The 24,180-nt window shown below is 42.0% G+C and overlaps 2 protein-coding genes across 4 annotated transcripts; both read left to right on the plus strand.

Moving 5' to 3' along the window:
- Positions 1-2,103: 2,103 nt before the first annotated feature.
- Positions 2,104-10,658, plus strand: LOC118389252 (SWI/SNF-related matrix-associated actin-dependent regulator of chromatin subfamily E member 1-like). Of its 3 annotated transcripts, none has more exons than XM_035779131.2 (11): positions 2,104-2,316; positions 3,388-3,441; positions 3,787-3,839; positions 4,360-4,464; positions 5,353-5,433; positions 5,767-5,898; positions 6,103-6,274; positions 7,741-7,913; positions 8,120-8,248; positions 8,913-9,153; positions 9,366-10,658. In XM_035779131.2, the coding sequence occupies exons 2-11, from the start codon at positions 3,435-3,437 to the stop codon at positions 9,587-9,589; spliced, it is 1,317 nt and encodes a 438-aa protein (XP_035635024.1). In that variant the 5' UTR covers positions 2,104-2,316; positions 3,388-3,434; the 3' UTR covers positions 9,590-10,658. The 3 variants fall into 3 exon arrangements, with proteins under 3 accessions (XP_035635024.1, XP_035635023.2, XP_035635025.1); XM_035779130.2 differs by having other exon boundaries at positions 2,107-2,316; positions 8,147-8,248; XM_035779132.2 differs by lacking the exon at positions 2,104-2,316 and adding an exon at positions 2,341-2,632.
- A 6,858-nt stretch (positions 10,659-17,516) lies between these two features.
- On the plus strand, positions 17,517-23,788 carry LOC118389254 (C-C chemokine receptor type 7-like). Its single transcript, XM_035779133.2, has 4 exons — positions 17,517-17,672; positions 21,433-21,479; positions 21,869-22,293; positions 22,798-23,788. Exons 1-4 carry the CDS (start codon positions 17,657-17,659, stop codon positions 23,450-23,452), a joined length of 1,143 nt encoding a protein of 380 aa, XP_035635026.1. The 5' UTR covers positions 17,517-17,656; the 3' UTR covers positions 23,453-23,788.
- Positions 23,789-24,180: the final 392 nt, after the last annotated feature.

Consider the following 24,180-nt stretch of genomic DNA (forward strand, 5'->3'; position numbering starts at 1 on the left):
ACCTTCAGGTGTATGTAAATTGTTCCCAAGGATGAACAAGACTTGTGGAAGTCTACAATCTTGGCTGATTTATTTTGATTTGCCCATGATGTCAAGCAAAGAGGCACTGAGTTTGAAGGTAGGCCTTGAAATACATCCACAGGGACACCTCCAATTGACTCAAATTATGTCAATTGGCCCATCAGAAGCTTCTAAAGCCATAACATAATTTTCTGGAATTTTCCAAGCTGTTTAAAGGCACAGTCAACTTTGTGTATGTAAACTTCTGACCCACTGGAATTGTGAAACAGTGAATTATACGTGAAATAATCTGTCAGTAAACAATTGTTGGAAAAATTACTTGTGTCATGCACAAAGTAGATGTCCTAACTGACTTGCCAAAACTATAGTTTATTAACATGAAATTTGTGGAGTGGTTGAAAAAAGAGTTTTAATGACTCCAACATAAGTGTAGGTAAACTTCCGACTTCAACTGTATCTCCCTGGCATATAACATAATGTATGCAACAGCATACAAAACATTTTTGGACTCTGTGCTCACTTGAACAGGAAGGTGGTACGGCTGTCCTTCGTAGGAAAATTTTGTCTTTCAAAGTCTGGCATTCTTTGGATTTATGGTGCTTTCAAGACAACTGGGAACTTGGGGAAAAAAACAAGGTTGAATCATGATGACATCATTGATCTCCGGTCATAGCTCTAGAAAAATGCCAGAGTTCCCGACTTACAATAATACCGAGTTGGATAACCGTTCAAAACATACTTCTCATTCGTTTTTTTCCAGAAATTCCTAGTTGTCTTGAACTCACTGAAGTCGAGGTTTCGCTGTTCTGAGTTAATAGTTGTTTTGAGCGTAGCACCAATCATGCTTCATTGACAGCATGGCCAATGTTGAATGTTTACCATTTTAAACTTGGAAAAGAGACACTTAATCCCAGATTTGGGACCACACAGCCACTTCGCTGAATAGCAAGCTAGTGATTGCTTTGCAATGCTTTCAGTTAGCCACTGTCACTGATTCCTTCCCAACCACTCATTGTTGAATTTGCGATTTCCAACTTGTGTAATGTTTATGTTCAATGGCCGATGACCTTGAGCCTTCTTGGATCGACACTTCTAATGTAACTCTATGGCAGCACCCAAGGATCTTGAATTTTAGAGGTCTACCCTTAGACTTGGTGGTGACGTACTGTCCTCACGAGTGACAGAACATTGAACTAATCATGGTGCAACGAGAGAACATTACCAACACCTACGCTCTGTATTTTCTAGCACTCACACCACCACAGAAAGTATTTAGCTAGGATGAAACACCTGTATTTTGGAGCTGCCTTACTCAAGAAAGCAAAAAAGAGACCGTGTTTGTATGCGACTTTATTGACTGAATCATTATTATTTTTATGTCTTACATTGTCTACAAACTGATATGTGACACGTATTAATGCCAAAATAACTTGCAAAAAAGGTAAGCCCCACCTGCCCTGAATGACAGGTCACCACTGCTAACAATATAGTAGATACAAATGGACCAGCCTTGGCTTTTCTCAAAACCCTTTTTTTTGTCAGTGATGCAGAATGAATGCAGCTAAATTTCATGCTTGGGTGACATAATAAAACAAATGGTGCATTTTTATCATATGGGATTTGAAGCTAAGGATAATAGCTCTTTGCAAGCAATGGAATATGAAAATGTATGGTCAGAATGAATTAGCAAGATGCATTCTTCTGCCATAAGCAGCAGCAGCTCAACATTGGATCAGTGCACCGATGACAAGACCTGTCATCATGTAACTGCAGCAGCATAGTTCAATTAGTGCAGTTTATATGGGTTATGTATAAATTATAAATTGTCAATGAATTCTTGCAATGGCCTCCTTATTGTATGTTCATGTTCATCACTGATTCATTCATAGTTCACTATGTTGAACCCGTGTGTGTGTATTCAGAATATTTGATTCCAAATCAGTAATGGGTTAATTATGAATTTGATAGTCTCAAATTCAGTATTATAATGCAAAATCATCACAAATGTGTATTCATTACGTAGCAATTATTTTAGTAATAGATTGATTGAAAAATGTTAGCAATTACATTAGATGATTCAATTTAGAGTAGGCTAGCCTTGGGGTGTAATGCAAACATGATTCCCTTAACAGAGGAGAAAGGAATAGTTCTGGAAAATTCGACTGAAATCTGTGTGAACCCCATATCATTTATTTATTTATTTTTTTCATTTTGAGAACTGTTTCTGCTAGCTAGCTAACTAAACCTGATTCTAGCCACACACACACACACTGGTGGGGGACAAAGGATTTTAGGGTGAGTTTGCTGGCCATTACTTTCACTTGCTTGCTATGTGAACTAACCAAAATATGAAACACAATAATATTCATTAATTGATTTATGTTGAATCGTCTTTCAATTGTATGTCAAGAATGTATGTAAAATGCCACTTTTGTTTGAATAACATATTTACAGATGCATGCAAGGTGATGATGTGACTATATTGTGACAGCTCTAGCTAGAAAATAGCGCTTATTCGTATATAGCGTATGAGGTAGTGGCTAGCATGGTGCTTGCTAAATTACTTGATCCAAGGTTTTCCACTGCTAAATCCACATCCAAAACGGTTTGGGTATAGTCACTGTTAATCTGCTGTTTTACCGCCTCAAATCAATATCAAATTGTTTCAGTGACAGCTAGATAGCTAACGTTAGATTGTTTTAATCTGAATGCTTAGTGGCTAGCTAATGCGAGCTACCTGACAACGTATGCGGTGTATCAAATACAATATTCTGTATTTTAGCTATGGTTAAATAATTTAAACTGCAGATTATTCGCCTTATCCACAAGTTAGCAAGATAACTGATTGTGTTATCTACGTTTGCATACTCATCATCTATTGATCAGATGGTCCAAGTTAGCCAGCTGGCTAGCTATAGCTAGTAGCTGCATACTACTAATAAAGTAGTTAATCAACGTTACTAGCCTCGCTAGCTAGCACAGCTGGGTGTCAGCCAACTACGCAAGATGACAGCGCTTTATTTTACAGCAAATGCATTTCCATTTATCTGATTTATTTGCGTATGTGCAATTATAAGCAAATGCCATTCCAAATAGTGTAAGCGATGTTTTTGGACGCGATGTTTTTGGACGCGAACAGCTTGCTAGTCGTCACATCAAACCTCTGTCATGTTCATGCCCGTCCACTGACACTGTTGTGAAGTTGCACATACGTCGCCTGACATCATTTTGGCACCAACATCTCTTTTGTTCTCCCTCTCAAGCTATTAACTTTATTTTCTATTCAATTGTAGAAGTACTGTAATAACAAATGAAGTTAATGAAACACCTAAATGCTTTTCCCCCATTATAATGTGTTTATTACAGACCCAAATGACTGGAATAAACTGATACAATTCTTCCTCTCTGCCAAGATGTCAAGTAAGAAATTGTTTGCAATTATACAAGTTTAGCCATCAGATAATGAAAATATGAGTACTTCTGTTAGGTCTCTGACAAAGCTGGGCAACTATGGCTACAAAAGTGATCACAATAAAATAAATGTAGTTTCTGCATGAAATATTAGTTCCTGGTAGGATATATGATTGATTTCCTTGTATTATAATTTATAGGTTAATAATTTTCTGTCATGTATTTGCTGAGAGAGAAATAGAAAAATCAAAAAATTCAGATCTACCTTGAAAGGACTGATTTAATCAACATTGAGAGATGTAAAAGGGTCCCTTTTTCCTTGATTTTAACATCTGACCTTTTCTTTCATAACAGAAAGAGAAAGAGAAAGGCCATATGCCCCTCCCCCTCCCCCAGCCCCTACAACAGTAAGTATTTCTGATGGCACATGGGAAGCCTTTTGGAAAGGGATGTCCAGTAATAACATTCATGCCATCTATTATCTTACAATCTTAACTTGCTACTGTCCATTTTGAGAGGCACACATTTTTGGGGGCTAACTTGTTTTTAAAAGTGGAATCCATTTGGCCAATTAATACGGTATACCCTGCAGATAGTCCCTGTTACCGCAGTAGAATTGGTCAATGCAATAAGCTTTGCAGTCTCAGATAATAAGCTCCACTCCCTAAGATGTGAGGTACCATATACAACATACTGTAGACTACACATTATTTTCCTTACAAACAACACTAATGTATAGATAACATTGCCGTCTTGATTTATCCTTCTTGTTGGTTTAGCATGAGTGCAAGTCTTTTTCAGTAGATTTTTTTTTACAGCTTTTCAACATTCATGTTTTCGCCATTTTTTTCATTGATTTTGTCATGCTTTACCCCATTATTTTATGTCATTTCTCATCTGTGTTTCCGTCTCATTTGTTTCCATCAGCAATTGCCCAACACCCCTGGGTTTGTGGGGTACAACCCCTACAGCCATCTGGCTTACAACAACTACAGGCTGGGAGGGACAACAAGCAACAACAGTCGGGCAACGGTAGGAATAACGACGTAGAGAAAACACCGGGATGAAAACGCCAGACACAGAAGGAAACTAACATCAATATTTAAAATAACCATCTAGTTGGATTGAAACAGCCTAATCTAGCTTGCTTAGTGAAACTCAGTAATAACGTATATGCAGATATAAGCTATAACAGCTCTTGACAACTTTGCTCTTTCGCTTTGTTTAGAAATAGTACTTTTTCCAGGGCTTATAAGGGCAGACATTCTTGAACACACAGACACGATGATTCGTCTAACCCATTCCATTACCAAGGCTTTCTGAGATGTATGCCATCCCAACGCTCCTCTTGCTGCCTTCATCATACTAGTGCAGACCGGCCAAGTGTCCATCTGTGTGTATTCAAAATTGCTCGATCCTGCCCTTCAAAGTCTGCATTGCTGACAGCCATGCTAAGTAACCCATGCCATCAGTGTTGCCATGGCATTATAGACCCAATGCTTGGCATGGGTTTCGGGCTGCTACGGGAATAATACAGTCGCTGCATGTAAGCTGTGCTTGGCACTCGGATTCTAATAATGGCATCATGTCACGCAGTGTGCAAATCTCAGCTTTAGGGAGATTTTGTATTTTCTTCAATCAGTGTTACTCAATCATAGTCTCCGTGTGACTTCTGTGCACTGTCTGGGCTCAAACAGGCTTTAATTAAATGAAGGTGATTGGACTGAGGGTGTTGTAGTTTGATTTTTACATATACTTTGTTGAAGGTTGGATGATTAACTATGCGGATGCATATTTTCCTGCAGGGTGGTTCTCAGTCGAGACTTTGCATAGTGTCAAATTGTATGACTAGACATTTTTAGCACCTGTTGGTGTCCTAACTTTGACTTTTAATCTAATAAGTGCCTTTTTATTTCCCAGAATTCTTCAGGAATAAACATTCCAAAGCCACCCAAGCCACCAGACAAGCCGTTGATGCCATACATGCGATATAGTCGCAAGGTAAGTTGTCTCCGCATAACATTACCTAAACCCAAACTGCTCCATCGTGCACACCATTGCAAGACATATTAATATACTGTACTATACCCTTATAACACGCAACACTTTAGCCAGGGTTAGGGACGAGCACTCTTAATGTACACTGCACATCGTCTGCCTGTCCATGGAGGTAGGTGTGAACTGTGAAACTAGACATACAGCAGCCTAGCCATTAAGAGCACTACAGACAGACTATGGGATATCTCCCTGGAGATGGAGTTTAAACACGGCATCCATAGGTTTATGACCTATCTGCTTAGAGATAATGAGCCCCTGTCTGGTTCTCATCACCAGGTTTGGGATCAAGTAAAAGCCTCCAATCCTGATCTGAAGCTATGGGAAATTGGGAAGATAATCGGTGGCATGTGGAGGGACCTCACTGATGAGGAGAAACAGGATTACTTGAATGATTACGAAGCAGAGAAGGTTGGTTTGTTTTACCGGGGTGTTTATTTACGGGGTTGTTACGGGTGACCAGTAACAAGTGTCTCCAGCAGTTGTCAGAAGGGTCCCTCCAGTCATCATTCCTTCCTTTGTAAAAAAATAAATACTGAGTAACTTTTCTTCAATGTTGAATAGTTTGTTTTGCATTGAAGGGGCACATGTCACATCTTTGTCTCTCCTCTACAGATTGAGTACAATGAGAGCATGAAGGCCTACCACAACTCTCCAGCTTACCTGGCTTACGTCAACGCTAAGAGCCGCGCCGAAGCCGCTCTGGAGGAGGAAAGCCGACAGCGCCAGTCTCGTCTCGACAAGGGTGAACCGTACATGAGTATCCAGCCAGCAGATGACCCAGATGGTAAGACGCTCTCAGCACTACTAGTATTACCATGTCAGTCACACTCTGGTTCCCACACCATGGTTCAGCAACTGTAACATCGTCTTGGTGTCAATTTCTATCCCTGCACTACCTCTTCGTGTTTGTCACATTTGCTACTTCACCTTATAGGCCACGCTCCATTTCAGTTCTGTAGTATAAGTCTGGGCCCTGTATTTGAGATCAATGGCTTCACTGAGTTCCAGTAAGAAGCAAGGCAACGCACATCACATAGAAACATACATCAAAACTGGACTTCGGAATTACACCCTATGAAATGATGCTTGTCTCGTATCGAGCTGGATAATGGTATACAGAAAATGCATAAAAAATCTTGTGGTAATTGGAAACACCCAAGATATAAAAATGTGATAGTTAGTATCCCTATGGATTCATTTCTCAACAAGCTGTACATAGATTTGCCACATCAGTTGCTTCATAGATGCAGAGAATGGGGAGAGTCTGAACAAATTGTTCCGTTGGAGAAAAAGCACCAAAACAAAATCATAAGTGAGGATCAACCGATGGAACAGGGCGTTGGATGAAGACGATCATTTTTCGAATGACGTCTTTCTCCACCATAAAATGTACGATGTTATTATGAAGCCAAAATTGTATTTCTTGCTCCCAAATGCACAGACAATCAAATGCACCATCTTACCCCCACTGCGATTTTGAAAGGGTAGCATCCTTCACAGACTTCAAATGAAAGAGGTGTTTGACTACTACAATAAATCACTTTATTTATTTACTCACTGCAGTTTGGGATTTTGTTTGTCAGTTGAATGACTTTTGGCCCAACGTGGAATGAATGAATTCTCCATGTGTTCAATAAGAAGTTGACCTTATTAAAGAGACAATTTCTTCTCCTACATTTATGACTTACTTTGATGTTAGTGTTATAGAGGACAGCTTCATTTGACTCTGGATTTAAAAGAAAAGTGTCATGTACTTAGAGCTTGGATGTTCCCTTAGTTTTCGCAATATCCTCTACTTTTTCTGGGAAATAATAAGAGCATGAGCGCCAGTAAAAACCACTAAGACGTTTATGGAGTAAATGAGGAAGGTTTTTCAGAGTTAGAGAGAGAGAGAAAGATGTATCTTTCACTCTCTACCCACCCACACATGAATATCAATACCATTCACCACAACAATGTTGAAACCTCCTTTGCAAATGTGTATATTCAAGTATATTCATACACCAAACATGCAAACAGCCAAATATGCAGACATTTCCTACTGCTATAAATGATTTAACCAAACGTAGGTATGTCAATGTTAAGCTATGTCCGATTAAGATATGCCAGATCAGATTTCTTTCCTGAGGCCGACCACATCTATACTTATTGGGTGGGATCTCTCCGCTCTTTCCCCATTGACAGTTGTGTTCATTGAGCTCTGATAGACACATAGCACCCGCCACATGCCTTTTCCATTCTCCTTCCCAGATTACGACGATGGATTCTCCATGAAGCACTTGGCTGCCGCCCGTTTCCAGCGCAACCACCGCCTGATCAGCGAGATCCTGAGCGAGAGCGTGGTCCCCGACGTGCGCTCCGTCGTCACTACCGCCCGCATGCAGGTCTTAAAACGGCAGGTCCAGTCTCTTATGGTGCACCAGGTACGCTACGCTGGGTCTGTCAGTCTTCAGTCAGTCTTCTATCAGTCTTCCTACAGAAATACAGATATTACTCTACTTAGCACTATTAAGTTGGATGTTCCCAGTCATGGTGTTATTGTCATGGTAACCTGGATATCAAATCCTTTCTTCTTATTTGATAAATGAGTAATCATTAAAAACAGGTAATCAGTCCGGTAAATTGGCAGGTCTCTCTCTGTGTGTCTGGTCCACAGAGGAAGCTGGAGGCGGAGCTACTTCAGATTGAAGACCGCCACCAGGACAAGAAAAGGAAATTCATCGATGCCACAGAGTCTTTCACCAGCGAGCTGAAAAGGGTATGGAATCATCATCCAGGAACTTGTACGCAATCCATTGTGTTGCACATAGTAAATATTACAGTGTTGACCTCAGACCAGTTCTGCATTGTAGATATCTTCAGCTGCTAACTTTATCCATGTGTCCTGGCTAACATGCGGCGTCATCACTTAGAATTTGTAGACTGACTCGTTGCAGTTCTGAATCCAGATACTGCACTGTATAGTGAATGCACTGTGTAGTCCATACCCCAGGTGGCGCCATTTACTTAGAGTCCATCTACTTCCTCTATGCTTCACAATGGGCAATTCAATGAAATAAAATGATTGAAAGGGGAATATTTAGTAAGTTGTACAACTGAATGAGTTCAACTAAAATGTGTCTTCCGCATTTAACCCAACCCCTCTGAATTAGAGAGGTGTGGAGGGCTGCCTTCATCGACATCCATGGCGCCCAGGGAACAGTGGGTTAACTGCCTTGCAATGTAGTATCATCGTAGAGGAAATAGGAACTGTGCCAAATCTGATCAAGGTGGCAACATTAATCATGGTGTACTCACTAATCACAGTCCATGTTACTAATCACAGTTGCACAGGTGTGAGATTGATTGTGAGATTAAGAGCATTAATCCCCAGAATTAATCCCCCGGTGGGGAGACTCAACATATTGCCACTCTGCGCCCAGCTGTGTTGTATGAAAGTGGAGGTGGACATGGAGAAGATATCTGCAGAGGTCGCTGCGGCAGAGGATGCATCCCGCAGGCGTATGTCGGAGCGGGAGAAGGAGGCGTCCACGTCCTCTTGCCTGGAGGAGGAGGAGAAACCAGTTGGCCCGTCAAACGGCAGCAAGAGCCAGCAGGAGTCTTTCAGTGACAGCAGCAACAAGGAGAGAGAGGAGACTGAACCCAGCCCCATGGATACTGGTGGTGAGGCCCAACAGTATTAATCACTAAACCGTATGGTCTTTTAATGTATGGTTCTGGTCAGGTCCCCTGAGTTAGGTATTCTCTCTTCGGTAGATGCTTATTTTGGAAGATTGTCTGCTGAGCGCATTTTACAATGTTAATTTCACACTTGAAACTACATTGGTCCAAACGTGTTTGCTGTCTCCTAATACTTCCTGCTTTCTTGGTTACAGAGAAGTCAAAGGCCACGGAGGAGTCGACGGCTCGTCCTGCCAGTGAGGTTGAGGAGGGGGCGCCGTCAGAGGACAAGGAGAGTGTTCCAGAAGGGGTGATGGAGGAGGGCACCAGTGACAGTAACACAGGGTCGGAGACCACCTCTGCCGTGACGGAGGACGCCCCGCCCAGTGAGCCAGCAGCCTCAGAAGGGCCGAGCAGGGCACGCCCTACCGCCCACTGAGGTTTCGACCTATGATCTTTGGGTCGAGAAATGTCCATGATGCATCACTCCATCTCTACAGTCACACTCTGATGATAACACATTGCACATTAGTATCTATGTGAACAAAAGCTGTGTTTAGATGGGTTTTTATTTCTGCTAGGAAGTTTTATGCAATTGGTTGAATCTTCAGAGCTATGTTGGCAGGGTCAAAATAGACCTGCTGTCAATTTGCAAAGCGCTTCAAGTCCTCAAAGCAAAGCAATTATCCCAACTAAAGTGAATGATGTCTAAATTGAGTCACAATAAAGCCCATGTGAATTCCCCGTAATTCCCTCACAGACCGCAGTGCCAGTCGAAAGCAACCATCCATCACCTGTCACTATATCAAAACATATCTCCTGTCTTATTCTATGGTACTATATCTGGCAGACAACAGATCTTACCAATTGAGGCTGGTTGTAAAAACTGTCACAAAAAACGAGTTGTTCAATGTTTAATTACTTGTTCTTTGGAGTGTAATGTTGCTTTCAATGTTATTTTTGCATGGTGTCGCAACTCCTCTAATGGGAGAGTTTGCTTTAGTAGCGGAGGGAGTGGGGCGACTCCTCTGCCCAATATTCTTTCATGTTTACTCTAAGTATCAGTATTAAATGACAGTATTGTCTCAGGAGTTAATAGAAATAAGTAGTTGTTTTCATGATTTATTATTATTCTTGTGTATTGCGAGTCCTGGGCCCAGTCCATCCGTCCACCAACCTGTTGTAATGCCACGAGTTCATCCATGCTGTACAGTTTTACCAGTCAGTGTTCCAAAGTCTGCTAGCTCTCAATCAAATCAAAAGCGGTATGCTTAGAACAACCTTTCAGTGTTATGTTATTATGACCAGTAGTACAATGTTCGACCCAGAACAAACTCTTAAATGTTAATATGCAATGTAATAAGCAGTGTTGCAAGGTTTGTGTGAACGTGAGTGGTTTTCCATCTCATCCTAAAGCAACTTGAAGAGCAGAGTGAGTCATCAACATACTGTCTTAAAAATCCATTTTGTTTGACATATTTATACCAATAAACTTTTCTACCCTGACATGTAGTTGTTGACGATAGGTTTGTTTTCAATGTCTCACGCATTGTGTATAGAATGGTAATCATTTACAGTGGCGTGTTTGTTCATATGAACAATTATTCCCACACTCAGGCTGAGGTGACGAGGATAATTCTATGTTGGAATTAAAATCAAATGTATTTGTCACATACACGTGTTTAGCAGATGTTATTGCGGGTGTAGTGAAATGCTTGTGTTTATAGCTCCAACAGTGCAGTGAAATCTAACGGTAATATCGAGCCATTTCACAACAATACACACAAATCTAAAGGAATGGAATTAAGAAAACATCAATATTTCGGCGAGCAATGTCAGAGCGGCATAGACTACAATACAGTAGAATAAGAGTACAGTATCTACAGTTGAAGTCAGAAGTTTACATACAGATTAGCCAAGTACATTTAAACTCAGTTTTTCACAATTACTGACATTTAATCCTACTAAGAATTCCCTGTCTCAGGTCAGTTAGGATCACCACTTTATTTTAAGGATGTAAAATGTCAGAATAATAGTAGAGAGAATAATTTATTTCAGCCTTTATTTCTTTCATCACATTCCCAGTGGGTCACAAGTTTACATACACTCAATTAGTATTTGGTTGCATTGCCTTTAAATTGTTTAGCTTGGGTCAAACGTTTTGGGTCGCCTTCCACAAGCTTCCCACAATAAGTTGGGTGAATTTTGGCCCATTCCCCCTGACAGAGCTGGTGTAACTGAGTCAGGTTTGTAGGCCTCCTTGCTCGCACACACTTTTTCAGTTCTGCCCACAAATGTTTCTATGGGATTGAGGTCAGGTCGTTGTGATGGCTACTCCAATACCTTGACTTTGTTGTCCTTAAGCCATTTTGCCACAACTTTGGAAGTATGCTTGGGGTCATTGTCCATCTAAAAGACCCATCTGCGACCAGGCTTTAACTTCCTGACTGATGTCCTGAGATGTTGCTTCAATATATCCACATAATTTTCCTCCCTCGTGATGCTATCTATTTTGTGAAGTGCACCAGTCCCTCCTGCAGCAAAGCACCCCCACAACATGATGCTGCCACCCCCTGTGCTTCACGTTTGGGATGGTGTTCTTCGGCTTGCAAGCAAGACTCCCGTTTTTCCACCAAACATAACAATGGTCATTATGGCCAAACAGTTCTTATTTTTGGTTCATCAGACCAGAGGACATTTCTCCAAAAAGTACTATCTTTGTCCCCATGTTCAGTTGCAAACCATAGTCTGGCTTTTTTATGGCGGTTTTGGAGCAGTGACGTCTTTCTTGTTGAGCGACCTTTCAGGATATGTTGATATAGGACTCGTTTTTACTGTGGATATACCTGTTTCCTCCAGCATCTTCACAAGGTCCTTGTGTTCTGGGATTGATTTGTGCTTTTCACACCAAAGTACATTACGCGTCTCCTTCCTGAGCGGTATAACGGCTGCGTGGTCCCATGGTGTTTATACTTGCGTACTATTTTTTGTAAATTGCTCCCAAGGATGAAGCCGATTTTCTTTCTGAGGTCTTGGCTGATTTCTTTTGATTTTCCCATGATGTCAAGCAAAGAGGCACTGAGTTTGAAGGTAGGCCTTGAAATACATCCACAGGAACACCTCCAATTGACTCAAATTATATCAATTCAGAAGCTTCTAAAACCATGAAATCCTTTTCTGGAATTTTCCAAGCTGTTTAAAGGCGCAGTCAACTTTGTGTATGTAAACTTCTGACCCACTGGAATTGTGATACAGTGAATTATAAGTGAAATAATCTGTCTGTAAAGATTTGTTGGAAAAAGTATTTGTGTCATGCACAATGTAGATGTCCTAACCGACTTGCCAAAACTATAGTTTGTTAACAAGAAATTTGTGGAGTGGTTGAAAAACTAGTTTTAATGACTCCAACCTAAGTGTATGTAAACTTCCGACTTCAAATGTACATATGAGATGAGTAATGCAAAATATGTAAACATTATTAAAGTGATATTAAAGTGACAAGTGTTACATTATTAAAGTGGCCAGTGATTCCATGTCTATGTATATAGGGCAGCAGCCTCTAATGTGCTAGTGACGCCTATTTAACAGTATTTAACCGTCTGAAGGAAGTTGTTTGTCAGTCTCTCGGTCCCAGCGTTGATTCACCTGTACTGACCTCACCTTCTGGATGATAGCGGGGTGAACAGGCAGTGGCTCGGGTGGTTGTTGTCCTTGATGATTTTTTTGGCCTTCCTGTGACATCCGGTGCTGTAGGTGTCCTGGAGGGCAGGTAGTTTTCCCCCGTTGATGCGTTGGGCAGACTGCACCACCCTCTGGAGAGCCCTGCGGTTGTGGGCTGTGCAGTTGCCGTACCAGGCGGTGATACAGCCCAACAGGATGCTCTCAATTGTGCATCTTTAAAAGTTTGTGAGGGTTTTAGGTGCCAAGCCAAATTTCTTCAGCCTCCTGTTTCTTCTGCCTTCTCAACCAGCCTTCTCAACCTGAGGTTGAAGAGGTGCTGTTGCGCCTTCTTCACCATTTCAGTTTGTCAGTGATGTGTACGCAGAGGAACTTAAAGCTATCCACCTTCTCCACTGCGGTCCTGTCGATGTGGATAGGGGGGTGCTCCCTCTGCTGTTTTCTGAAGTCCACAATCAGCTCCTTTGTTTTGTTGACGTTGGGTGAGAGGTTATTTTGCTGGCACCACATTCCCAGGGCCCTGACCTCCTCCCTATAGGCTGATAATTAGGTCTACTACTGTTGTGTCGTCTGCAAACGTGATGATTGTGGCCTCCTGAGTGGCGCAGTGGTCTAAAGCAGGTAGAAGATAAACAGATAAGAGAGACAGGTAGAAGATAAACAGAGAGACCAGTAGAATATAAACTGATAAAGGTACAACTACAGTCTGTGTCACTAGAGATTCTGGGTTCGAGTTCAGGCTCTGTTGCAGCCGGCCGCGACCAGGAGACCCATGGGGCGTCGCACAATTGGCCCAGCGTCGTTAGGGGAGGGTTTGGCTGGCAAGGATGTCCTTGTCCCATCGTGCACTAGTGACTCCTGTAGTGGGCAGGGTGCAGTGCATTTTGACATGGTCACCAGGTGTATGGTGTTTCCTCCAACACATTGGTGTGGCTGGGTTCCAGGTTAAGTGGGCATTGTGTCAAAAAGCAGTGCGGTTGGGTTGCGTTTCGGAGGATGTACGGCTCTTGACCCTCCCCACTCCGGGGTCTGTATGGAAGTTGCAGCGATGAGACAAGACTGTAACTACCAATTGGATACCACGAAATTGTGGAGAAAAAGGGGGTAAACAAGAAACTTGATGATTGAGTTGGAGGTGTGCATGGCCATGAAGTCATGGGTGAACAGGGTGTACAGGAGGGGGCTGAGCAGGCATCCTTGTGGGGCCCCAGTGTTGAGTATCAGCAAGGTGGAGGTGTTTTTTCCTACCTTCACCACCTGGGAGCGGCCTATCAGGAAGTCCAGGACCCTGTTGCACAGGGCGGGGTTCAGGCCCAAGGCCTCAAGCTTAATGATGAGCTTGGAGGGTACATAGGTATTCCTCTTGTCCAGATGGGATAGGGCAGTGTGCAGTTTGATGGCGATTGCATTTTCTCTGGATCTAATGGGGCGGTAAGAAAATTGAAGTGGGTCTAGGGTGTCAGGCAAGGTAGAGGTGAAATGATCCTTGACTGGTCTCGCAATACACTTAATGATGACAGAAGTGAGTGCTACAGGGCAATAGTAATTTAGTTCAGTTACCTTTGCTTTCTTGGGTACAGGAACAATGGTGGGCATCTTAAAGCATGTGGACATGTAGACTGGAATAGGGAGAGATTGAATATGTCCGTAAATACTCCAGCCAGCTGGTCTGCGCATGCTCTGAGGACTCGGCTAGGGATGCCGTCTGGGTCGGCAGCCTTACAAGGGTTAACACGCTTAAATGTCTTACTTACGTCGGCCACAGAAGAGAACCCACAGTCCTTGGTATCGGGCCGAGTCGGTGGCACTGTGTTATCCAACAGCTTATCATACACAATCTACGGCACCCAATACTGATCACAGATTTGATACTATTTGTTAAAGATGTGGTCCACTGGTCTGTGTCCTCTGATCTGCAAGGTACAAGGAAGTGGGTTTCCTGTTTTCAATATTGCACCACTCTTTCCAGCTGTCTTAGTAGTGTTATCATTTGTAGTTAACATTTTAACCAACAGTATTTCTATTGTATTGACCTGATGTGAGCAAAAGAGACAGGTAGAAGATAAACAGATAAGAGACAGGTAGAAGAAAAACAGATAAGAAAGACCGGTAGAATATAAACTGATAAAGGTATACAGCTACAGTCGTCTTCCTGCTAGCACAAAATGTCAGTCACTTTTGCAGCTAGATACCATGTGTAGGAACCATACCAGCAGCCCCATATCATTTTAATTAGTAGAAAATACATTCTCATTCAAATCAACATCCATGATGGGTGGGCCGGTGACCTATTGAGTTTACCCATGAGTGTACCAGTCAAATTGTTGCAGCTCATAATTGTCCGTTATAATAATTATATTTCTATGATCAGCCTTTTGCAATAGTGATGAGATTTGTCACAGCTTTACCTTAGGTGCAGAGATGCACAGTCGTCCCTCTGCAGCAGTCACCTGTTGCATAGAATTGTGGTTAGTGTTTCTTGGCTGGGTTCTATTCCTGAGCGCCTTGAAAACTCAAAGACGCAACCGCACAGGCAGACAGGTGTGCAGCTTGTGCAGAGTTGATGGAAAGTAGGGGAGAATAAGACTGAACGTGCCTTTTACTGACCAAGATAAACCAAGACAGCAGTGGAACTGCCACCACTGCCTAAACAAAAGTGTTGTGGTGGTAAACACAATGACAAACGTATACTGTATGAGTATTGGTGAAAGGGACATTTGGAGAAATTACTGAGACTTTTGTGTAAATCACTTATTTGTCGAAGTTGTCAAAGGGGACATGAAGAAACATTAGTATATCTATATTATTTTGGATTAGACACGCATGAAGCGTTGACTGTAATGAGTCTATCTCACCTTAGAAGTACATATCAGCCACTTGCTCTGGGAGGCCTGTTTTGTAGCTGTTGGTTTGGCAAACATCCAGAATTGGTATAAGACACTTAAAAATAGTCCCTTCAATGCATGAGGTTTACAGAATGAGCATCGCTCTTGTTTGTTACTTACTTGTGCAGTATTTGTTTTGTAGTTATATTTGTACTTTTATTCTAGCTAAATGTAACTCAAAGTAGGATATTTGCTATGCTAAAGATTTCATTTTAATACAGACTTTGTAAAACAGCCTTTTCATCCAACATATTAGTGCACTCTTAGAAAAAAAAGGTGAACCTAAAAGGGTTCTTCATTTGTTCCCATATGAGAACCCTTTGAGTAACCCTTTTTGGTTCCATGTTGAACCCCTTTGGTCTCAGAGGGTTCTAAATGGAACCCAAAATAGTTCTACCTGGAGCCAAAAAGGGTTCTACCTGGAACCAAAAGGGGTTCTCCTATGGGGACACTCGAATAACCCTTTTGGAACCCCTTTTCTAAGAGTACATACAGTACATGTATTGTAATGATAAGCAGTATGCCCTGTTTGACCCAGACACTGAGCTTTTCCTTACCTTCATCCCTGCTCCACCTGAAAGTACAGGCAGGTGTGGGGATAAACTGCAGACAATAGAAAATAGTAGACAAAAGTTTTTAAAAACACAATTAAAATCAATGTCGAATGGCTTTTAATCCAACATCAGCTGTAAACTCAGTCGGAAATGGCATGGCCAATTTCATCAACATCTAAGCCTATTGTTAAGTAATGGGGTTGTAATGGCGAGATGAGAAACCAAGTCTATACCGATTTAGGACCTATGTATTGTATTCTAAATGAACCGATGTTGCCCATTCTTCACTGTGGACTACAAAAATAAGCCTCAACAGCACAAGCGTAATGGTGTTATCTTTCTAGTGACTGTGTGTTGAAAATAGAACAGACTATACATTTTCCCTCAACCACTGTGGTCACTGAGATCTTTGTGTGTCTGAGTGTCTGTGCTGAACAACATGAACACTAATTTCCTCTCATAGCGTGCAACAGCTGTATGCAACAGTTCAACAGGAATGTTCAATAGGTAGTAAATCACCAACTACAAGCAGGATGCAGTTCTATCTCTCTGTACTGTCATAGATTATACCTCAAATTGTTCATTTGTCAATATCCTGCACACTCCTGCACAATGCATAAAACCAACAACATTTGCATTCACTCTCATTCCTGTCTCAGCCTCCAGTATTTATGCTGCAGTAGTGTATGTGTCGGGGGGATAGGGTCAGTTTGTTATATCTGGAGTACTTCTCCTGTCCTATTCGGTGTCCTGTGTGAATCTAAGTGTGCGTTCTCTAATTCTCTCCTTCTCTCTTCCTTTCTCTCTCTCGGAGGACCTGAGCCCTAGGACCATGCCCCAGGACTACCTGACATGATGGCTCCTTGCTGTCCCCAGTCCATTTGACCGTGCTGCTGCTCCAGTTTCAACTGTTCTGCCTTATTATTATACGACCATGCTGGTCATTTATGAACATTTGAACATCTTGGCCATGTTCTGTTATAATCTCCACCCGGCACAGCCAGAAGAGGACTGGCCACCCCACATAGCCTGGTTCCTCTCTAGGTTTCTTCCTAGGTTTTGGCCTTTCTAGGGAGTTTTTCCTAGCCACCGTGCTTCTACACCTGCATTGCTTGCTGTTTGGGGTTTTAGACTGGGTTTCTGTACAGCACTTTGAGATATCAGCTGATGTACGAAGGGCTATATAAATACATTTGATTTGATTTGATTTGATTAATCATTGTTTTTTTACAAGACACCGAGAGAGTAACTATGATCCAGGGGCCCTTTTTTTGCATAGTTCAAAGGAGAAACTAGCGCCTCACACAGCCTCATCTAGACTTGCGGGCTGTCTCTCTACTTTCACAACCTGTATACTGAACGAAAGCGCAGTAGTAACTCTCAATCAACATGACCGCTGTCAAAGGTGAGAACATCATTCAATGTTTCATACAATTTCATAACTGTGGAAAAGGGATTTGAACCTCTTAAATAGTTGATTATTCATATGATATTAGCTCTACTGTGGGGCAGGTTTAGCAAAACAGTGTGTCCAGTCAATTGCTGCATGCATGTAGACAATAAAATACGAAAATAGAAAATAGTAAATGTGCTTCCGTTAGATGAACATAGTGTACGTGATGTAGGGTGCTAAGATGGAAAGGCTAATAACAAGCCATACAGCTGTATAGCTACAGTAGGCTGTGATCATTAAATTGAGCTTCTACTTCTTATTAACACAATTTCTGTGAACCGCTGACATCTGCTGCCCTTGTTTAATTAATGTTTAGGGAGAGTGTTAATTCACTTTTGAAGTGTTTCAAATCAATTGAGTATAGAAATACTGAAACTGGAACCAGGTTTGTAAGACTGAGATGGTTGCAGGTACAGCCCCAGTTCGCTCATGAAATGTTTTGTAACCGAGTCACTTCTGTTTTGACGGATTGAGAACTTCCAGTTTTCTGAACATGAGAATTATTTTATATATATATTTTTTATTTCACCTTTATTTAACCAGGATGGCCAGTTGAGAACAAGTTCTCATTTACACCTGCGACCTGGCCAAGATAAAGCAAAACAGTGCGACAACACAGAGTTACATATAAACAAACGTACAGTCAATAACACAGTAGTGTGTGTGTGTGCAAATGGAGGTAGGCAATAAATAGGCCATAGAGGCGAAATAATTACAATTTAGCATTAACACTGGAGTGATAGATGTGCAGATGATGTTGTGCAAGTAGAAATACCGGGGTGCAAAAGAGCAAGAGGGTAAGTAATAATATGGGGATGAGGTAGTTTGATGTGCTATTTACAGATAGGCTGTGTACAGGTACAGTGATCGGTAAGCTGCTCTGACAGCTGATGCATAAAGTTAGAGAGGGCGATATAAGACTCCAGCTTCAGAGATTTTAGCAATTCGTTCCAGTCATTGGCAGCAGAGAACTGGAAGGAAAGGCGGCCAAAGTAAGTGTTGGCTTTCAGTTGTGTCACTTCCAGTTGCTGCAGGGGGTGCTAAGATGATGGTCGGGATAGTGGTAGCCAGGTGGAAAGCATGGCCAGCCATGGAAAAATGCTTATTGAAATGATCGATTATCATAGATTTATCAGTGGTGACAGTGTTTCCTATCCTCAGTGCAGTGGGCATCTGGGAGGAGGTGCTCTTATTCTCCATGGACTTTACAGGGTCCCAAAACTATTTGGAATTAGTGCTACAGGAAGAAAATGTCTGTTCGAAAAAGCTAGCCTTAGCTTTCCTGACTGACTGAGTATATTGGTTCCTGACTTCCCTGAAAAGTTGCATATCGCAGGGGCTATTCGATGCTAATGCAGAACATCACAGGATGTTTTAGTGCTGGTCAAGGGCAGTCAAAGTCTGGGGTAAACCAAGTCCTATATCTGTTCTTAATTCTACATTTTTTGAACGGAGCATGCTTATTTAAGATGGAGAGGAAAGCACTTTTGAAGAGCAACCAGGCATCCTCTACTGCTGGGATGAGGTCAATATCCTTCCAGGATACCCGGGCCAGGTTGATTAGAAAGGCCTGTTCGTTGAAGTGTTTTAGGGAGCGTTTGACAGTGATGAGTGGAGGTCGTTTGACCGCGGACCCATTACGCACGCAGGCAGTGAGGCAGTGATCGCTGAGATCCTGGTTGAAGACAGCAGAGGTGTATTTAGAGGGCAAGTCTGTCAGGATGATATCTAAGAGGGTGCCCAGGGTTACAGATTTAGGGTTGTAACTGGTAGGTTCCTTGATCATTTGTGGGAGATTGAGGGCATCTAGCTTAGATTGTAGGATGGCCGGGGTGTTAAACTTGTCCCAGTTTAGGTCACCTAACAGTACAAACTCTGAAGATAGATGGGGGGCGATCAATGTCTTGGGCACAGATAGGGGCCTATAACAAGCAGCAATGGTGAGAGACTTGTGTCTGGAAAGATGGATTTTTAAAAGTAGAAGCTAGAATTGTTTTGGCACAGACCTGGATAGCATGACAGAACTCTGCAGCCGTTCTCTGCAGTAGATTGCATCTCCGCCTCTTTGGCAGTTCTATCTTATCAGAAGAAAAAAAAATAGTTAGGGACTCTCATTCCCTAATGAGGTAGCTTTCCTAAGCAAGGATTCAGACACGGGTAGGACATCCAGGTTGGCGGACTGTGCTGAAGCAGTGAATAAAACAAATTTAGGGAGGAGGCTTCTAATGTTAACATTAACAATGTTCAGCTAGCAGGCCGGGATAGCAGGCTAGCAGATGGGCCTCAGGGGGATGTGCCAAAGGGGTATTTTTGATTGTGTTTTTTGTTTGTTTCTTTTTGCCTCTTTAGAAAAATGATATTTTTAATGCTTTTCATATTTGGGTTGGTGCATCCCCTTCTGTTACCACCAGATGTCCTTGCTATGTCTTTGTTGCACACTGGACAACAGAGATCCTCAATTACATTCATCCGTGTGAATATTTTTCTTTGGGTGAATGGTCACAGGTCCAGAACATAGTTATAAAAGATTTGCACACTGCAAATTAATTGCAGAAATCCCAAACACTTTGAGCTGATTTCCTGGTGATTTTCTGGTGATTTTCTAGTGTTTTATGTCCAACAACAAACACTATGCTCAGAAAACTTGGGGGGCCAAATAAAATCACCTGTGGGATGAATTTGGCCTATTGGCCACCTATTGGGGAACCCTGCAGTACAAGCTAAATACCGAACAGTTGAGACAACTCAAATGTATTATTGACACTTAGAAAAACAATTTATGCTAATAACAAGGGACATCAACTCCTACGTATCATCATAAGTGACGTGTCTTGAACTCTTTCCAAAGGTTGTTCTTATACAGTGGCTTGCCATAGTATTTACCACCTTCACATTGTTCCTATTTCGTAACATTACAACCTGGAATTAAAAATAGATGTTTTGGGTGTTTCTATCATTTGATTTAAACATGCCTACCACTTTGAAGATGCAAAATATTTTTTTGTGTGAAACGACCAAGAAATAAGACAAACTGAAAACTTCAGCGTGCAATACTATTCATCCCCCCAAAGGCAATAGTTTGTAGAGCCACCTTTTGCAACAATTACAGCTGCAAGTTCCTTTTTGCCCATCATTCAAAGCAAAACTCCTCCAGCTCCTTCAACCATGCTCTGTACTTCTCCACAACTTTGTCCCTGACTTGTTTGGCGAGCTCCTTGGTCTCCGTGGTGCCGCTTGGTAGTGCTCCTTGCTTTGTGGTGTTGCAGACTCTGGGGCCTTTCAGAATAGGTGTATATATATATGCTGAGATCATGTGACAGATCATGTGACACAGATTACACACAAGTGGACTTTATTTAACTAACTATGTGACTTCTGAAGGTAATTGGTTGCACCAGATCTTATTTAGGGGCTTCATAGCAAAGGGGGTGAATACAGTTGCATGCAACACTTTTCCATTTTTAAGAATTTTTTGAAACAAGTAATTTTTTAAAATTTCACTTCACCAATTTTGACTATTCTGTGTATGTCCATTACATGAAATACAAATTTAAAAAAATCTATTTAAAGTACAGGTTGTAATGCAACAAAATAGGAAAAACTCCAAGGGGGATAAATACTTTTGCAAAGCACTGTAGTCAACTAACATATCAGTCTATTTATCGATCAACTGATACTCTAGAGCTTTAACCACACCTTATCTGATTTTCAGATACACAAATCTTAGTACCAGCTCTGCTGATCTGGACCTACTTTGAGGTAAGAACCATGTATGAACAGTCTTCAGTATACCATATCATACAATATAATTTGTATGAAGTATTAATAGTCTTTTGATATCATTTTTTTTAGACAATCAATTAACTGATATCTTTATAACTCTAACACAATCTACCCACAGAAACGCACAAACACTACACTGGTACTAACCACAGTCTTTCATTTGAGAGCATACTGTATAGCACATCTTCCTCTCAGGAAGTGGTATACTTATCTGTACATTGTGTCTGCTTTATTTTGGACCCAGTTCCCCGAACCTGAACACTAATCAATTTGAATGACATTTTATTAGAATTCAAGACATATGATTACACCAGTCAATCATCAATTATCCTGATTTACAGTATGTCCCATTGTCTTTTTTTCAGACTTGCTTCTCTCAGAGTGAAAAAATGACTACAGAGTTCATCACTGATTACACTGATTACCCCACAGACAAGACTGACTTGGATTATGATCATTGGACCCAGCAATGCCAGAAGGAATCCAACCGCCACTTCCGCTCCTGGTTCATGCCCACCTTCTACTCCCTCATCTGCTTCCTCGGTCTGGTCGGTAACATCCTGGTGATCGGTACCTACGTCTACTTCAATCGGCTGAAGACCGGGACCGATGTGTTCCTGCTCAGCCTGTCCGTCGCTGACCTGCTGTTTGCCGTGTCGCTGCCCCTCTGGGCTACCAACTCCATGACGGAATGGGTGCTGGGGCTGTTCATCTGCAAGGCAATGCATACCATCTATAAGGTCAGCTTCTACAGCGGCATGTTCCTCCTCGCGTCAATCAGCGTGGACAGGTACGTTACTGCAAATGAGAAAGCGTTCTCAAAGACTAACCTGGTTAAATAAAAGCCTGATCGAAACGTGTTGCAGTGTGCGTCCTGCTGTGACCTAATAGGCTGATCTGCTCCTATCTCTGCTGGGACCTAATAGGCTGATCTGCTCCTATCTCTGCTGGGACCTAATAGGCTGCTCCTATCTCTGCTGTGACCTAATAGGCTGATCTGCTCCTATCTCTGCTGTGACCAAATAAGCTGATCTGCTCTTATCTCTGCTGGGACCTAATAGGCTGCTCCTATCTCTGCTGTGACCTAATAGGCTGATCTGCTCCTATCTCTGCTGTGACCAAATAAGCTGATCTGCTCTTATCTCTGCTGTGACCAAATAAGCTGATCTGCTCTTATCTCTGCTGTGACCGAATAGGCTGATCTGCTTTATCTCTGTAAATATTTGTATATGGTTCACTAAAGTATTATATGAGCCTGCTATATAAAGCCTACTTTATGTCATTTTTCCGACAGGTACTTCGCCATCTCCAAGGCCGTCTCTGCCCACCGCCACCGCTCCATGGCCGTGTTCATTAGCAAGGTGACCTCTGTGGTCATCTGGGTGATGGCGCTGGTCTTCTCTGTGCCCGAGATGTCCTACACCAACATCAGCAACAAGACCTGCACCCCCTACACCGCCGGCTCAGACCAGGTGCGCGTGGCCATCCAGGTGAGCCAGATGGTCTTGGGGTTCGTTCTGCCGCTCCTAATAATGGCCTTTTGTTACGGCGCCATTGTGAAGACCCTGTGCCAGGCCCGGAGCTTTGAGAAGAACAAGGCCATCAAGGTGATCTTCACTTTGGTGGCGGTTTTCCTGCTCTGCCAGGTGCCCTATAATCTGGTACTGCTGCTGACCACTCTCGACGCGGCTAAGGGGGGCAGCAAGGACTGCCTCTATGACAACAGCCTCCTCTACGCCGCTGACATCACCCAGTGCCTGGCTTTCCTGAGGTGCTGCCTCAACCCCTTTGTGTACGCGTTCATCGGGGTGAAGTTCCGCCGCAACCTCCTGAAGCTGCTGAAGGATCTGGGCTGTATGAGCCAGGAGAGATTCTTCCAGTACACCTGCGGCAAGAGGAGCTCAGCGGCCGCCATGGAAACAGAGACCACAACCACTTTCTCCCCCTAAAGCTGCCAATGCTGCCTAATCTGTCAGCCTTTTCGACATGGACAAGATCTTGTACACAGCCTATGTTTATTTCTGACTATATTTAAATAGTTTTTTGTAAGTGTTCTATAGATCACTGAAAAGGTCTAAAGGACATGTATGCTTAAATTATCAGGCAGCTTACTTGTTGCCACTAGGTATTGATTTAGATCAAGTCTGTACCATTCAATGTTTTCCTGTTATAGAGCTGCCAGTGGAGGACTAGCACTGTAAATAATCAATGTCTTTGTATTATTTCTGTGTTGTTTTGAGTCTTATTTCCCAAAGTCTAGTAAATAAATAAGAATTTAAAAAAGGTGTGCTCTGGTCTCATTTGACCACTTGTTCAACAGCTCACATGAAAAAAGACTAAAGTATACTATGGTATAAATACTGTAGTGTTTTTGTGGTATTCACTGCAGTGTTTTTGTATACTTTACTGTATACTGTAGTATTTACAGTTAACTATAGTATAAACAGTTACAGTTAACTATAGTATAAATACTGAAGTAAAAAAATCTCTAGTAATTAATTCAGTGTTTCTGCGTATTGTACTTTACTGTAGTGTTTCTGCAGACTAGTATACTGTCGTATTTACTGTAGTGTTTTTGAAGACTATACTGTAGTAATATTACTTTTACAGACATGGTGTTTTTGTTTTACTATCTTTGAAATAGAAGTGGGGTCTTTCTCCTTCAAGAAACCTACTG

The sequence above is a fragment of the Oncorhynchus keta genome, chromosome 10 (genome assembly GCF_023373465.1).
Source record: "Oncorhynchus keta strain PuntledgeMale-10-30-2019 chromosome 10, Oket_V2, whole genome shotgun sequence".
Taxonomy (NCBI): Eukaryota; Metazoa; Chordata; class Actinopteri; order Salmoniformes; family Salmonidae; genus Oncorhynchus; species Oncorhynchus keta.

What these genes read in the sequence shown, in the direction of transcription:
- LOC118389252 (XM_035779131.2), top strand. An exon ending in AGTCTCTTATGGTGCACCAG is followed by an intron (nt 7,914 to 8,119) that starts GTACGCTACGCT and finishes GTAAATTGGCAG; the next exon opens with GTCTCTCTCTGTGTGTCTGG. An exon ending in TCACCAGCGAGCTGAAAAGG is followed by an intron (nt 8,249 to 8,912) that starts GTATGGAATCAT and finishes CTCTGCGCCCAG; the next exon opens with CTGTGTTGTATGAAAGTGGA.
- LOC118389254 (XM_035779133.2), top strand. An exon ending in TGATCTGGACCTACTTTGAG is followed by an intron (nt 21,480 to 21,868) that starts GTAAGAACCATG and finishes TCTTTTTTTCAG; the next exon opens with ACTTGCTTCTCTCAGAGTGA. An exon ending in GCGTCAATCAGCGTGGACAG is followed by an intron (nt 22,294 to 22,797) that starts GTACGTTACTGC and finishes TTTTTCCGACAG; the next exon opens with GTACTTCGCCATCTCCAAGG.